Consider the following 16853-nt stretch of genomic DNA (forward strand, 5'->3'; position numbering starts at 1 on the left):
TCCTTCTCTTCCACACAAGCTTGAATGAGCAGATTTTGTGTGTGTGATCAAAGAAAAGAGAATGAGCATCTGTCCCACCTTGCAGAGCAGCACTGTCTGTGCTCCTTCCCCTTCATTGCTTTCTTGTGTCCCACAAAAACAGGATGAGCACATCCTACAGCAGCTCAGCTCTCAATTTCTGCCACTCACATCCAAAATCCAAGGACTCACAGCCTCAAACACTCACCCTTGAGTTTGTGCAGTCAACACTAAGCCACAGAAACACTTTTAATAGGCTTTTTTTTTCAGAAGAATTCAACATGTCCAGTGCTCTCCATCAGCCTGGATGTCTTTTGCAGGAATTCCTGGAAAGTCAAATGCTGCCAGTGAGCTGCAGCTTTGCCATTGCCCACCACCTTCCCCTCTGCCAACACCCCACTCTTGCTATTCAAGAATAAAGACAGATTTCATCAATTGCTTAGAAAACATTTCTAAAAACAAAACAAAAAAATCAACTAACAATGATAATCATCATCAAAATGTAGAATTGGTGTGGAGAGAGCCTGATTCAAATCCCAGTAAATTAAGTGCAAAAGTGAAGAGCTTCAATGGGATTTGAACCAAAGAAGAGCAAAATGTGATAAAAGCACAAATGACTCCGGATTTCCAACTAGCTGGACACTGATAAGAGAACAGACAAGACAGAGGCAACAGGAGGCAGTTATGTTAATATTTTAATCTGTACATATACCATTTTCCAAACGGTTACATTTTATTTAAATTAATGTTTTCTTGCAAAATATTCATTTATGCTTTCAAAACTTTTTTATAAAGGCAAAAATAAATCATTATTTTGGCAAAAGGTTTTGAAGTTGATACTGGCAGTATTGAGGTAAAATAGATTGCATTAGCTAAATATATACTTTTAAGAATATTTCTGAGTATAGTGTTAATATATGATGATTTGTCTTAAAGTCTGAAACACAAAGGTCAATTCCAAGGGGTTTTTAGCTACTACTTGAATACAGGGAATACACAAGTTAGTGGTTTCACAAAATACTGTAGAAGTACTTCTCAGTTATTTCTCATCCAGAGCTGAACTCAGCTACTAATTACATAACATTGGGAAGTTTTTGCATGTCTTGCATTCGATGCATACACAGGGTTTTTTAAAGTATAGTTGCAGCAATACATTTAGTCTTATTTTCTTCTTATTTTAACCAGCTCACCCTTTGCCCTATGCGTAAGTACAGCACAGAATTTCAAAGTTTGGCAAAGATAAGCACCAGGTGAACATACACAGGAAATTAGCAGGTGCCACATTCCATTAGTTTTGCTGTTTCTAGGATAAATACTAGTCAGTACATCACATTGTAATGTCTATTGAAAAAAAATCAGAAGAAAAATATGTATTTACTAGCCAAATGACACACTGTAATTGCTTATTGCTTACTTCACATATTTTAATTAAAAATCATCTTCTTTCACAACTCAACTTCCAAAAAAAATTTTGTTAGCTGTTTGTTATACAGGGGGCAGCACTACTTTCAAGGGCAACCTAAGAAACTGTGGATTGATACCACTAAGTTAATCATCTGGGATCATTAAAAAAGGGAGTTAAAACGGGATTTTGTTATGGCTTTCTTGGGAAATTTCAGCTATACAGTGGTTACTAATACTTAGAAATTCAAGCTAACAGTTCTTGCAATGGATTATTTAATGGCCAAAAGGGTGGGTGATTAACTCTACAAAAATATTCAATCTGAAACACCCTTTCACCAAACCTGTCACCCGTGTTAGCTCTATCCATACCCTATCAATGTGCTTCTAGGTTTCTTCAAATTTGCAGGATTTTCCTCACAAAACTTTACGATGTGCATCTGAGCCTGAGGGGGAAGTAACAGTATCTTTTAGTATCTATACAAGAAGTGTCTTTTAAAATGAATTCAGCCCTTGATTAAAAAAAAAACCTAAAATACATCATTCTAAAAATACATTGTCAGTATTTTACAGAGTTTATTAAAAGTGCCGTGTATTTGTATAAAAAGTGTGAACTAAACTGAAGTAAATAAAAAATGATCTGCAGTTCTCTTCATTTTCATAGAAAATCCCCCTATCATTCTCTGAATGTCTTTTCAGAAGGAGGTGTCACCAGCCAAGGAGTATCTCCACAGAAACCTGGAAAAGAATCTCCTCTGTCCTCCACGCCGTGTCACAAAGCGGGATTTGCCTCCAGTCTCACGTCAGTGCTCACTTACTGCTTTGGCTGGTGTGAAGGAAAATAAAACATGGTTAAATATTGAAGGGAGTCAGCCAATGCCAAGCAGTAAGAAATTGCTGGGAACTTTTTTTTTTTTTAAGCCTTTTGCAGTTTGACAGAAGGAACAATTCATACAGACACGTTAAGCCAACAATTGTCTCATGATGCCACTGATGCTCAAGCTCCTGCGTCCCCAGCATATCACAGCTACTTTCTTTTTCTGAAGAAAACATAACCTTATATAAATATACATCTGTAACTGTATATCTGTGTATATCTCTGTACAGACATGTGCTAGACATGGTTTTAAGTCAGTCTGCAATCACAGAATGGTTGGGGTAGGAAGGGACCTCTGAAGGTCAGCCCCAGCCCCTTGTTCGAGTCTCTGGCACCATACAATTATTTGAGTTACTCAAGCAACCCTCTTTACTACTTTATCTCTGCTTTATTTTCTTGTTCAATTTCAGGCAATAAAATTAAGCCAAAGAAAATCAGAAGGGTAAGAATAATATGCATCCATAATAAATATGGATGCATAACAAGTGTCTTAACTAGGGGCACACTCAGCAGTTGCATACAATATTTACACCTTTTCCTACCTCCAATTTCAAACAGGGAAATCTCTGCAAATGCTACTGAGAAGAGACAGAAATACAGATGTTTCTTTGTAAGGACAACAAAATTATCATGATTTTAATATCTGAAGTGGCAAAATAACCTAACCAGAGACAAACCCAGTCTTCTGTTAACATGATCCAATGAAAGGCATGATCAAAGTCAAACACAACATTGCAGAATTAGTTACAAAGGGCCAAATTTTCAGCTCACTTCAGCTAAGACTCTGATGCCAGCTCATGTGTAGGATACCAGCCCACAGAGGAAGCCCCTGCTTGTACAGGGGTGCACTTTGGATTCTCTCTTTGTATGCCCTGAGCAGCCACCAGAGAGTGCAGAAGGCTGCTGAAAACCTGGCCCCCTGTTACCCAGAGCACAGAGGTCTCCTCCCTTCACCACAGTCGGACTGAGGAAGCACCTCACCTGCAGAGCAACAGCACTTAACTGAAGACTTCAGCAGCCCACGTGTTAGCTCATTAGAAGCAATATTTACAAGGACAAAAGGTTCCTGAAAAAGTAGCTGCATGCTTTCATTCAGATGGAATCTTGGTTTAGTAAAGGAGTTAAAATTTAGCAAGCCACAGCACAGGCACAATGGCAGATCAGACATGCCAAGAGCAGTTAGTTCTTACTTGGAAGGTGTTTAAACAAATGTGTAGTGAAATCCATTGCTTAAGGGGGAGTGAGGTGGCTGTGGTACAGAAGGTGAGGGTGCTTTGGGTGGGTAGGTCAACTGCTGAGCTAGAAGGGATCACACACAGGAATTAGGCTGCACAATCAAACATTCACATCATAAACGGAGTCACCTTAATTTTCTACCACCTGATGAGCAATGAATGAGGTGCTACACTATTGTAGTCACAGGGAACACAAGGTAAACAACATTTCCACCTGCTGCTTTTTTCTACTCCTTGCATAAATCAAAAAAATAAAGATTCCTATTTGCATGAGAATATGGACAACCAATTTTAAGATGAAATTTCACTGGAACATTATGAAGGCACACAACACTGACATACTCTCCTCAGCCCTGCTTTTAAAGCTTTGGAAGCTCTGGACCAGCACCTATATTTGCTAATTTGATTTCCAGACTTCACTGAGGCTGTACAGGTTTTCAACATTTCCTTTGTTATATGCCAGTGAGCAGAAACCAAAATAATATACAGAAGAATAATATATACAAAATTACACATATGTATAACATTTTGCTTAGTGCAGTGCATGATACAGTAAATACATTTTTATACCTCAGCTTGAAAATACAGGATAAAGAATACAATGAATAAAACTATTCTTGTTTATAAACCTGAATAATGGTATAGTATTGGAAGACAATAACCATAAAATTGCAGAAACTGAAACTCAAGCTAAAATTCTGGTTTTATGTTTTGGAAGGCCAAAGCACGAAACATAGGAAATGACTTTTGATACTCTTGTATTTGACTTTAATCTTCCAGATTCTTGGCATGATTTCCGCTCAAAAGACTGATTTCTTATTAGGAACAGAGAAAACTCTAAAATGCTAAGGTTAGATAAATTTACAACTTATCTTAAAAGATTTATATTAGCATAATATTCTAACATAAGTGCTCACCCCTGAAAAATGGGCAAAATTAAGCTTCACATTCTTTTTCATAAACAAATCTTTGTAAAACAATCTACATAATTAGTTTGGGATTTTCAGATGTGGTCTGCTTCATCATCAAGGAGCAAACAATAACCCATACTTCAAAAATCAAACTACAAAAATAAGAACGTGAAGGAATCTGTAATATGAGACTAAATGAGAATGTAAAATCAGCTGTGCAAAGTGTCAAATACTTTCCTTTTTAACCACCTCAGTTCATCAGAAAATAGGCCATAACTAAAAAACCAGAACTCTTTTCTGGTTTGTAGATTTTCCATTAAAACCAAACCACTCTGGTTCGTTTTTTTTTTCTTTTTAAGAATACCATGGAAGTTGTTTACTTTTAAAGGAGTAAGAAATAACTGAAATCAATGCAAGACATGTTTCAAGAAGTGAGTTTTTGAGATAAAAGTGTGGCAACAAAAGCTGTGCACAAATATAAAAGTTTGGAATTCCTTGAAAACCTTAGTCTTTGCCTACTGTGTTAGGGTTTCTTTCAGTGTCTGAAAGACAAAAGAGGTAGCTGCTATGCTTCACAAAGAAAATGAAACTAAAACTTATCCCACAACTGACTGCAAATTTTCTGAAGCAGCACTTAAACGTTTCAGTGCCAACACACACTTTAATTCCCTCTTTGGGGAAACTAAAGAATTAAGAAGAATTTTGTGGTTGCGCATATCTAAAAAAAATTGACGGATCACACTTTTGAGATAATTAAACATAAAAAATTAAAATACATAAATAAAAAACCTATATTAATAAAAGTATACTAAATTCACTACACAGCATTTAAAACAATCAAACCTATTTCAGTACTGTAGAGTTGTTACAAGTTCAGGCACACCCAGAAGTAACTTAATTGGCCCCAAGAAGACCTTTGAGTAGGGCAGGCACTCTGCTCTGACACAGAAGAATAATTTCAGGTACTGGCTGTGTTCATCTGGGCTGATCTTAGCCCAGATGTGTGACCTTTTCCCAGCAAAAGCTGGAACTCAAGTGGCAAAATGATGACTCTCATACCTCATGAAAAAAATTCCCATTCCATAACCAAAGGCTTGGAGTACCTGTTACGAGGTTCTGGTCTCTAGAACTGGGACCAAAGCACCTGTGGAAAAGCCCTGTTGATACACCCATGGCCTGAAGAGCCACAAGGTTATATTCCTGAACTGCTCCCATGATTTTACAATTCTGTTTTTCTATATGTTTGGTTTAGCTTTATAATGTCCAGCCTCCTCAGCGAATCATTTTCTCTCTGTCAGTCAGTTAAATTACCCACAGAAACTCTCTGAAGTCTCAAGATTCCTATCTTAGAAATGTATTCCATCCCCTCAAAATGCCATTCCCCCCTCAGGTTTCAGCTGGCACTGCACCCCTGAGTGTACAGCCACACTCAATCAACGCTGTTACTGCAGATGCACGTCACGCATCCCGATACTGGAATCATCTGTCTTTAATGGGAAGGTCTTAAGGGCTGCTGTGGCAAGAGCCATAAGTTTAAATTGACAACTTTGGATGAGAAATGTGCATATTTTTTCTCCATCATAGTTGAAGTTTCCATTATTTCCATTCTCCACTGGAACAGTGAATGGTGCCAGTTATAAATGGCCAGTCAGACACTTGGGGAAATCGCTGCTGCATGGATTACTGTGTGATACAAATCTCTTGACATTTCTTACTTATTTCAACTATAAAGCAATCAAGAGTGAAATTATCACTTTTAGCAACATATTGCAAAGGATCTATTAATTTCCAGGCATCAAGCAGACTTCCTGCACAGCTGTCTTGCTCTGACCTCTCATCCTGGTGACCAGACATGCCAATCCCCATGTTACAAGCTCTTTTTCAGCCTGTTGCACATAGCTCAAGCTGCAAATTATTCTAGCCTCATCTCCATCACTGGACAAGGGAATTTTTCTCTTTAAAAAAAAAGATTTTAAATCCTCTTCGCTTGATTGTTTTTTGAAGTCACATTTACTTTCAAAAAATGAACATAGAAATATTTGATTTAATGTAATTATAGAGAATTAAAAAGCTAATTTTTTAGCACTATTGGTTAGAGCAAATTTCCAAGTTCTTAACCTATTGATCATAGTATTTTGCCTCCTTTATCCTGTCCACTGGAGGCCAAACACTCAATGTGAATCATTAACCCCTCTCCATTTGTTACCTACACACACTTTTCACTATTTTGAATATGAATGACTAAAACTTTCTCTCATGCCAGGAGTTCAGCAACAACCCCACACAACTTGAGAAGCTGGTAAGGAATAGCTGTTATTTTGTAAATAACTAAGCATTACCTGCTACCTCCTTGCTCCTCTGAGAGGCTTCAGAAGCCAGAGCATATGAAATGGTAATGATGCGCTCCTGCTCCTGCAGCTGTGAATCTAAATCAATCGAATTGTGTTTGTCCTGGGCAACAGTAGGCTGCAGATTGTGCATACTGGGGGGAAAGTGAAAAACAACATTAACATTTGCAAACATAAAGAATCCACCATGCAGATAAGAACAAGCTTGGATTCAGAGAGCAGTTTTCAGATCTCATCTATCAAGCTCCGTATTTTACTGCGGTTCTTTAAAGCAGGGTTGATGTTGTATGCAAATGCCTACAGCACACAAGGAAAAATGACAGTCACCACACGTTCAATCACAATTTCTGCATAGCCTTAAGAACATGTGAAAGTCCTTTTTTAGAAATATCCTTAAGTGCTTAAATGAAAGCACTACAAAAATGCTATTTATTTAAAGTTGTTAGCAAAATTCCTTGCTAGTGCACAGAGGAAAAGGAAAAACCTGTAGCCCTTCCAAAGAGAGAGCAGGTACCTGACATATCAAATTCTGGAAACTGAATGTTTCAGTTGACTATATTAGCTGTAAGTAGCCAAAAGTGTTGTTTCACAACTCCAGCTCTCTGGCCACAACAAACTTGCTCTCATGCTGACTTTTCTTCTGCTTTTGGCCAGCTTTGTGCCTTTCCTTCCTCCTCACTCTCAGATGAGAGTTGTTTGGTAAGGACTTACTACTGTTTTAGGACTCTAAACAAGAAAATGGACATACACAAAATTAATCAGTATGTCTTCTACCTTGTTTTAAAAAACAGCTCTGAGTACGCCACATAAATTCTGAGTGCATTTTCTCAAAGGTACAAGTTGCATTCAGGCAACAGAAATAAAGATTGCTGTATGACGTTAGTTCTCAATGTTTAACATGAGCCCCTGTGTAAGATTTGGAAAAAACCCTACAGCCTAACCTTGATTTAGTAAGAATATTCTTTATCTTTTCTGCTTTACGCTGCCTTGCCGCCAGCTCTTCTGTAGAAAGAGGCTCCTCTGGCTCCAGCTCAACATAACGTTCTGGAATTACAACCTTCTCAGGTTTTGACAACTGTAGAAAGAAAGCAAGCATCGAGTTTTCAATAACAAAAGAAATTGAGATAAATCCTCCTCAATGGGAAAACAGAGTGAAAAGAATAAAGCATGGATTTTCACAGTCAGTACATGTACCTGACACTTAACAGTTCTTCTGGATATCTAGCTGATGCCCTTTCAACAGTGTTCCCTCTGATTCTTTTTACTTCAGAAGATAGATTGAACAAATATTTAAAGGGATTACAGAAGAAGTCAAAATCAACAGAAAACCTTTCTTCAGGCTTACAGCCCAAAATAGGACACTGCCCAAAGCTCTTACAGCAGAAAGAAGCAACCACTCTGAGACTGACTGGATACCCGGAGATATCGATGTCATGATATTTGTGTCTTGCCAGCCAGAACTTCCTACATCTGAAAGGAAATATTACTGAAAGTTTTAACCTAGGGTGTCATTCTTTTGGGACTGGATAATCAGAGCAGCAGAGGGGAAAAAAAGGCAAACAGAAATACCCTATCCTGTGTGATTGTAACAACACATTGCATAAATTAATTCTGTAGACTGAAAATTTTAGTATGACTGCACAAAAGCTAGAAACAATTTTTTACTAGGATAAATTACTTTGTGGGAACTGTTCACTCCTCCCAATGAAAATACAGTTTACAAACTTTGCAAATCAATTCTTACCATACAGAACAGACTATTTTTGAAAACAAAAATAGAGGATGTGTGAATAAACAGAAATCAAGTAAAGGAGAACTATTTTTTTCTTATTATTATTGGAATTTTGTTAAAATACTCATGAGGCAATGAGTCTTCAAAAGTTAAAGTTTTCAATGAAAATAATTCTAAATTTTGTCACCACTGACCTTGGTTCATGCTAATGCAATGGATTATGTAAAGTGGCCTGACCTAACCCCCAGTGCTTAGGCTGAGTAATTCACAGGAAATCTCATGTCAAGAGCACACACTGGCACACCCAACAATATTAAAATCACAGCCTCAAGTTTTTAGACTTCCCTCTCAGGAAACCCAAAGCCAATGCTTCCAGAAAAATCCTCATTTTTCCACTACACTTCCCTACTTTTGAATCCAACTCCTCTCTGGAGGTCTAGATATAGACATATGTATAGGTTTTTTTTAATGTGTATCTCTACCTCCATATTGTATCTAACCCACATTAGCTCATCCTGTCACTTTCAGAATAGCAAATCTATTAATCATTGCAAGAGTAGATGGATTTCCTTAAAGACAGAACAGAGCATGTCTCCTTCTGAGGCACAGAGGGACCTCAAACACAGAAGTGCCTGCCAGGTGAAGAGAATGGCCACATGAAATGGAAAAGGACAGCAAGGCCAGGTTGGATGGAACTCTGGTTCAGTGGAAGGTGTCCCTGCCCATGGCAGGGGGCTGGAATTAGATCATCTTTAAGTTCCCTTCCAACACAAATGTATGATTTTAACCTGGGTAAACTGAGAAAGAAGCATTACACTCAGAGCTTCAGACCTCTTTCAGTTACTCTGAAGCAGGACAGAAATGTCTACGAGCAAAAGTGTCTCCTATTCAAGGCTTAAAGGGAGTACAAAGTGATTCCCATAGCCCCAAAGGCCTTCTGGAAAAGAAAAATTAATAGCAGAGTGCAACAAGGAAAGACAGAAGAACAGAAGTTATTTTCTGTTTCTGAAGTTTACAGAAGCACTGTATTTTATGTAAAAATTATACAAAGATTAACTGAAAGATAAATCCATTCAGGGAGTTCAACAGATAACAACTCACGGAGTAAACCATTTACAAATATCTCTGTCTGTAAAATGATACTCTGCCTACAGCTTTCAGAAGAGTACAGGTGCTCACTAGTCTGATTACCATTAATAGTTGTTCTGGTTTGTCATCTCCCATGGCATTTAACACAGCACAAGGTACCCCCTGCAGCCTTTCCACTTGCTGTGTTCTCTCCTTCCCAGCAGATGGCTCAATCGCATTTCAAACTGACATTTCCTCCCCTTACTGCAGCTGAGCAAAGACCTCTCCTGTGCCCAGCACACCGACCAAGTGATTCCAAAAGCTGACAGAAATACATTTTCTGTTCAAGCCCAAATAAAGCCATGCTTCCTCTTCTCTATCATTATTTGCCAGTCAACACGGAAAGTAGTGAGGTAGCTCTGGGGAACGAACTTGTCCTTCTTTCCTGCTTCTCATTTTTAAATACTCATTATGTTGTCTTCTCGTCTTTTTTCCCCCAATTTACAGAACTTTCCCTGACTTAATCACTCTTCCCTTTAAATCCTGAGACATATATTTCAAAGAGTAGAGCCAACTTTTCAATTTCTTCTTTCTACTAAAACACAGCACAAACACAAAGCTTACAACGGTGCCAGGTAATAAATTTTCAGTACCCAAAATCCTTTTAGTTCAAACTTCAAGCAAAGTTTTGAAAGAAAAGATGAGAAATCAGTGCCTAAAACTTAGAAAGGTCAATGTTTTGGGACAGAGGATAAGGAGGCAAAAGATTGTGAATGTTACCTCTCTGCTGATATCTAAGTCATAGTCTTGAGGCTCCAGGTCTGTCTCTGTCACTGCTACTGGCTGAACTTTTAACCACTCATTTTCATCCTTGTCTTCTCCACGAATTGCCCTCTCAAGTAACTGCAAATCAAATTCTTGCTCTCGTTTCCACTGGTAATAGATACAAAACAATTAACAGCATTCAACCATACTGCCAACCTCACCATACAGCAATGCACATTACTACTGCAGCAAAAGCTACACTGCTGAAAGAATCAGCAGGGCAAACCCCTGAAGTGAAAACAGAAAGAAAATAAAACTGCATTTCTTGGTACATAAGGGTGGGAGTTTTGATCTGTTGCTGTGCTGTGAGGAATTCAGAGTATGGTTTAATTTTACATGTTCAGCAGTATTACATTCTAAGAGATTTACTAATCCAAATTTTACATTTGCTGATGAACATGGAACCAGCCACACACGGAAAAACACCTTTGGAATCACAGGTGTCACTACCAGTGGGCCTACAGGCTGGCAGAGTAGTCCTTAGCATTGTAAAGAGGCAGTGCTGTGTGGTTCTGAATCACTACACAGGAATGCTATTTACAGTGCTGGTTGAAAATCACAAGTTGAAAATTTTATATATCTTTTTAGAATAATACCTACTATTTGAAGTTGATAATACATTGTGTATCAGTGTTAACTTGTCTTGAATGAAAAAAAAAATTGACTTTTAAGCTCTTCTGACTTTACTAAAAGCAGAGTCTAGCTACCTGCAAAAGTCTTCCACACAGTCTTTAAAACGTGAATATTTAGCAATATAAATCAGAACTATTTAATATTTATTGATTTTTAAATTTAGCATATTTAAACTAAGCTGCATAATGTAGAGTACTCAAAAGCACTGCACAGTAGTCCCTATACAACTACACACAATACAGTTACATATAAACTCATACTTAAGGACACTACCAATACCTTTCTGTTCAAAAAATTAAGTTCAGTTGTAGCATCATTCCATCCAGTAGATCTGAGCAACTTTACTATAGATGATATTAAAAGCAGTAGAAAAAAAAAGAAGAGGCAAACCAACAACAACAACAAAATTATCTCCTCAGGGTTCTGAGGGAATCAACAGGCAAACATGCCACTTTTAAGTTGCTAAAAAATATCTCCAGTATTTCTGGTACAAATCTTTGGCTTGTTTTGGATGGGGTTTGAACTCCACATGAAGTCCTTAGACTTCATTATGTCACTTGCATTAATAAATCTAATTGAAACCTATTCATGCACAAGCTCTCAGTATTCACTCAGAAGATAAGTATCTTCCATGTATATTAAAAAGTTAAGTAGGTAAGAGGCAATTATATCTCAAAATTTAATACATTACAGAATTCAACAGAGAAAAGAAGATTTTCTCATATGAGTACTCCAAACTCATCTTTCTACTCATATTCGAACCAGGCCTGATTGAGATAGTATATTTGAAATACACAGTATCATTTTCAAGTTGTTGCTATATAGTAGGTAAGAAAAACATCAAACCATTCTTATGAAGCAGTTCTTTTATTGGCTTTGATGTTGCAACTTTTACATTAAAAAGGCATTTTATATAACAAATGAATTCATGTACTGTGATCAATACTTAAAATGTCATCCTACACTTGAGAGCTGACCAATTAAAATTTAGAAGTACACATACAATGTATGTTTAAAGCAAATGTTACACACTGAGCAGCACTTCAATTATACATTTAACTGTTTGCCATTGTGGCTGCTAAATAATTGTAATGCTGTAAGTAATTGTGCTATCAAACATGCTCTTGCATATCAAAGCCCCATAGGTACAAGAGATGACCTCTACAAAACACTACTAGGGCTGAAAAACTCTATTTTACTTCTTTACAGCAAGAAAAAGACCAAGATGGCACCCAAATTTATAAATAAAGTGTTTGCCACAAATGTTAATAACGAGTGTTATGAAAGCTTTTCAATTCAACTTGTGTATGTTATGTGAGTCAGAAAACATGAGAAGCTCAGATTTATTTCTTCCAATTAAAGTATGAAAGTAACAGTGGTACTATAATACTACAGTTCCGAAACATTATGCACTGTCTTTAAAAAATTTGTCATAACAAAACAGAAGACAAAACAGATGAATGTCTCCAAGCAGTGCAGTTGTATTTACTGGGAAAGTAAATACAAATAACTGGCTGCAAATTAGTGCTACAGAACAGTGGGAATGAAAAGCTGATTATAAGGATTTTTCAATGCCAGCAATTGACACACATGTACTAAATGCAATTAAGCCTGGTAAAAATTGAGTAGTCCAGTTAGAAATTTTAAAGTAACTACAAAATTCTGCAAATTAAAAGCAAGCAAACAAAAAAAAAAAAAAGAGGCATTAGGTATGATGAGTGACAATTTAAAAGCAAGAGATCTTGTGCAATGAATTAGGTAAAACAATGTGATCATTCTAAAGCTCTAGTGGACCAAATAAAAAAATAAATTAAAAGACCACAGCATAAGTGCAATTACAGTACAATCCTGGTTTAGCACCAAGTGAGCAACTGGGTAACTTTACCAATCAGAATTGCTTTGGTTAGTATCCAAAATGTATCATTATAAACTTCTCATCTGCACAGCATTTACTCTCAGAAAGCAACAAAAATATTTTCTTTAGCAGCCTAAATTTGAGCCTTATTAGAATATTCTACATTTTGAGATTTAAAGAATTTGTATCAATTAGAATACATTAGCTCTCACATAAATTCCTAATCAGCATGATTAGATTTTAAAACTGATTATCCATTTATCATCTTTTTTAAAAAGAACAAACAAATACCACCTTGGTCTGATATTACCACCAACTATCGTGCAGGCTAATTTACGAATTAAAAGGAAAAACACCCATGGTGAGAAACAATATTCTAAAAGGCCCATTCCATTATGAAGCAGTTTTAAAACTGTACAAGCTTCTGTCACTTTCTAAATACAATTCCAAGGAGAAAAAAAAAAACATGGCTCTGAAACCACCCCAAAATACTGGCATCTCCACTTATCACTAACCTCTGACCAACTTACCTGCTGAACCTGCTACATTTACCATAACTACAAGTAAAAAACATCATCTGTTCCTCACACTCTCTGAACTCATTTAATACCACAGAACACTAATTTAACTGGACTAGAAGCATCACACACGCTCAAGTGAAAGTGCTTGCCGGGGAAAAAAAAAAAAATAAAAAAAAGGAAAAATAAATCCAAAGATATTTTTAGTTTAGTCCTTTTAAGGCATATCTAACATACTGAGCCTACGTCTGCAGACACGGGCCTGATGAAAGGGCGAGATGAAACAGGCTGCCTTTCTCCTTGGCTAAGAGTTCTCTTGCGTTCCCGCACTAATGCCTTCTGATGTCTCTTCATTCTTTCTAGCTGCTCCTCTGCACTCATCTTGCCTCTTTGGTGGTCTCCAGAGTATAAACGTTCCAAGGCACTCTTTGGTCTCTCCTGGAGAAGTCACAAGGCACACAAAACACATGTTGTAATTAATACTTTATAAGAAGTACACAAAAAAAAAAAATGAACTCCTTCTCCTATCTCATTACTAAATTTTATTCTATTAACTTTGCATTTCTTTGCATATACTCTCTCAACTCTGTATTTCCTATTAGCAGTGCTGATTTTTGGTTCTAAACCTTGTTTTATAACTCTATTTGAAATGCAATAAGTTGTTTGTCTGTTTTCCAGTTCGTTTAAGAAAGTGAAGAATTGGAGACATCGTTAGATCACAGCTCTTGCTCCTCTCCCAGGCTACTGCAATCCCACTTCCTGCTACACTAAATGTACTCTGGGCTTAACTATTTCAAGCAGTTCAGACATTTGCCTTCAGCAGTTTATTTAAAACTTACCTTGGACCTATCCCTTCGAAGTGTCGCAAACGATGAAATGGTAGATGACTGGTGCAATCTGGAAGTTGATCCAGACAAACCTTTATGAGGAAAAAGAGAATGCCTTAAAATCAAATGACAGGCAAAATAAGACAAATATCAGTTTGGTTTTTTAAAATTTTATTATCCCGTTTCTGTGGCATTCTAGTCACTGTTTGAGCACACATTTTTCAATTCAGATGATCATAAGAGGCATGAAATTTCATTTCAGCCAAACACAATGCACTTCAGGTCACTACTGATCAAAAGTCAGAAAAATCTATAATAATTTAGAAGCTTACATAAAAGGAGGGATAGGTTGAACTCTGCTGTACAAGAGTAGATAGACGGTACTAATAATCACATTTATTAAGAAAATTAAACCTTAACATTCACAGTTAGAAATGAAGAGATAAGAAGCAAATGGCTAAGAAATCATTTGCTTTTGGCCTAAATATCATCTCTATCCTCAAAACCAGTTGCAAGACAATAGCACAGTGGGGATGGAGTGTCAGGTCAGATATAATGTTTGGAGCACTATATTCATCTACCTTATCAGTTACATTTTAATGGCAATATAGGTGTTTTAAAAACACTTGGACTTTGCAAAATATAGCACAGAATTTATGAGGAAAAGTAACTGTATATAAGAGACATTCTAAGAGCCAATTTCATGTTTTGCTATGGGGGTTTTTAAGCCTTCTATACATAGTTGCTTTGCTAAAGGCTGATTGTCTGTAACAGCACCATTAAAATGCACAGAATTTCTAAACTTCCACTGAATAATTAATCTAAAAACAATGATCTGGTGATAAAGATCATCTCCAGGAAGCCCTACAAGAGAAAAGCTCCTATACAGACAATACTGTTAGGAATCAATTCCATTAATTCCTGGCTTACCACGGGTAGGTAATGTCTGGTATCCACTGTCAGGGCTTATTAAAGCACTGGAAGGGTGGCTGAGGTCACCCCCTATCATGGCCAGCTCTGGCTCACTCATGTATGAACGCAGCTCCACCTAGACAGAAAAACACTCATCAGCTCAAGTGAAATCACAGGCAGCAAGTTTTAATAATCCTAAAACAAATCCTAAAGCTTTGCTTCTAGATTGCTACATCTCTCTCTGCCATTATTATTATATGGCATGGATCATTATTATTATGATGATGTCATTGTTTTCTCTCTGCCATTCCATATCATGATTACTTTATTAAAGGTCCATATATTTTACAGACAACAATAACATCTTTTATTCAAGGTTCCCATGTCTTTGAAGTGCAGGGGTACAGGAGTGTGAGTGCTCACCCTGTAATCTCCATTTACATACTGGCCGAGCTCTCTGTCTCTCTTTCTCTCGTCTGACTGACGCTTCAGGCCCCGCACCGAGGTGTGCCTGATGACAGTGGCTTCTCTGGGGAGGGGTGGGACAGCTGGTGGCTGATCCTCAGGGCTGTACAGCTGAGGGAGAGGAGGTCTGGGCGGTGCTTCATCTTCCTGGGAACAGGAGAACGCAGGGATTTGGTAAAGAGAATGAAAACAGTCTGGCATAAACTGCAAAATAAAGGTCAGTGTGTTACGTGAAGCATTTGTGACTGCTTCAGTGTGCTCTCCTCTGTCCACACCACTTTGCCTTGTTTTAAAGCCCAAGCAAGACCCAAGAAATCAACCACAAAGCATTTCCAAGGAAAGCTTTGAATATTAACACATTCTAAACCAGTCTATGGCCACTGTACATTAGGCTCCACATGTATTGTGCTGCAAGTGCTCCTGCTCAGCTCCAACACAAACACCCACTGCTGTGCCTCCACAGTGTGTGCACTTCCCACCCATGGCACTCCCACTGCTCCTGACAGAAGGGAAATGGAAACACTGCTGCAGGAATCTCACAAGAGCAGTACTTACAACCTTTGGCTTGAGCTTGACTGGTGACTGAAGAGGTGGCTCGATTTTTTTCAGCTGCTGTGCTTGGTGCTGTGTCCTGGTCTGGAAATAGGGCTGTGGGTACAGCCTGACCTCCAGAGGGGATTTCAGCGGGCTGCGCGGAGGGCTCTGCGGGACGGAAAGCTTGCTCTCCACAGCAGCAAGGGAAGCTGGTAAGGAAGGCACTGAAGACTGAGAAAATGAAGGCACTGTTTTTCTCTCTAGGGGAGAAATAGACAAAAACATTTCTTGATGAGGATCCAGCAAGTCTTTCAGGCCAAAAATGAAACCACACAGTTTGGTGTCATCCCATAAAATTCCTGGTGGAGGGCAGTGGGACCAAAGGAAGGAAAAGCCTGGGAGTTACATGAAATCAGTCCATAAGCTGCATCTGGCCCCATGCCACAGATTCTTTAAGTTGCCTGCAGATCTAGACCATCTCAGAACTATTTTATCTCTGTACGTGAAAGGTGAGTTTTGCAGGAGGCATTAACAGTCTCTTGCTACCCCAACACATCAGGTCCTGTCTCTGAAATGTAATAAAGCCACTGCAGCGCAGACCACACACACTTTGCCTCCCTCCCTTCCAGATCTGATGTTGCTCTGCCCACCAAACACCTGCCTGAACAGGGAGGGGAAAGGCAACTGCAGCAAG

The 16853-nt window shown here is 38.0% G+C and overlaps 1 protein-coding gene across 3 annotated transcripts in view; it reads right to left on the bottom strand.

Annotated features, from left to right (window-relative positions):
* Nucleotides 1–696: 696 nt before the first annotated feature.
* Nucleotides 697–16853, bottom strand: part of PLEKHA7 (pleckstrin homology domain containing A7) — a 96930-nt gene continuing 80773 nt past the window's right edge. Inside the window, exons 17-25 of one of the 3 annotated variants that reach the window (XM_031061347.1) lie at nucleotides 16184–16419; nucleotides 15584–15772; nucleotides 15179–15296; nucleotides 14261–14340; nucleotides 13659–13859; nucleotides 10371–10523; nucleotides 7732–7865; nucleotides 6782–6924; nucleotides 697–2245 (exon numbers count right to left, since the gene is read on the bottom strand). In XM_031061347.1, the coding sequence (XP_030917207.1) occupies nucleotides 2223–2245; nucleotides 6782–6924; nucleotides 7732–7865; nucleotides 10371–10523; nucleotides 13659–13859; nucleotides 14261–14340; nucleotides 15179–15296; nucleotides 15584–15772; nucleotides 16184–16419 (1277 nt within the window). In that variant the 3' untranslated portion in view covers nucleotides 697–2222. Of the gene's footprint in view, nucleotides 2246–3355; nucleotides 3596–6781; nucleotides 6925–7731; nucleotides 7866–10370; nucleotides 10524–13658; nucleotides 13860–14260; nucleotides 14341–15178; nucleotides 15297–15583; nucleotides 15773–16180; nucleotides 16420–16853 lie in introns of those variants that run through there. The other 2 variants (XM_031061346.1, XM_031061348.1) reach the window with 2 other exon arrangements.

This window comes from Geospiza fortis, unplaced genomic scaffold (genome assembly GCF_000277835.1).
Source record: "Geospiza fortis unplaced genomic scaffold, GeoFor_1.0 scaffold327, whole genome shotgun sequence".
NCBI lineage: Eukaryota > Metazoa > Chordata > Aves > Passeriformes > Thraupidae > Geospiza > Geospiza fortis.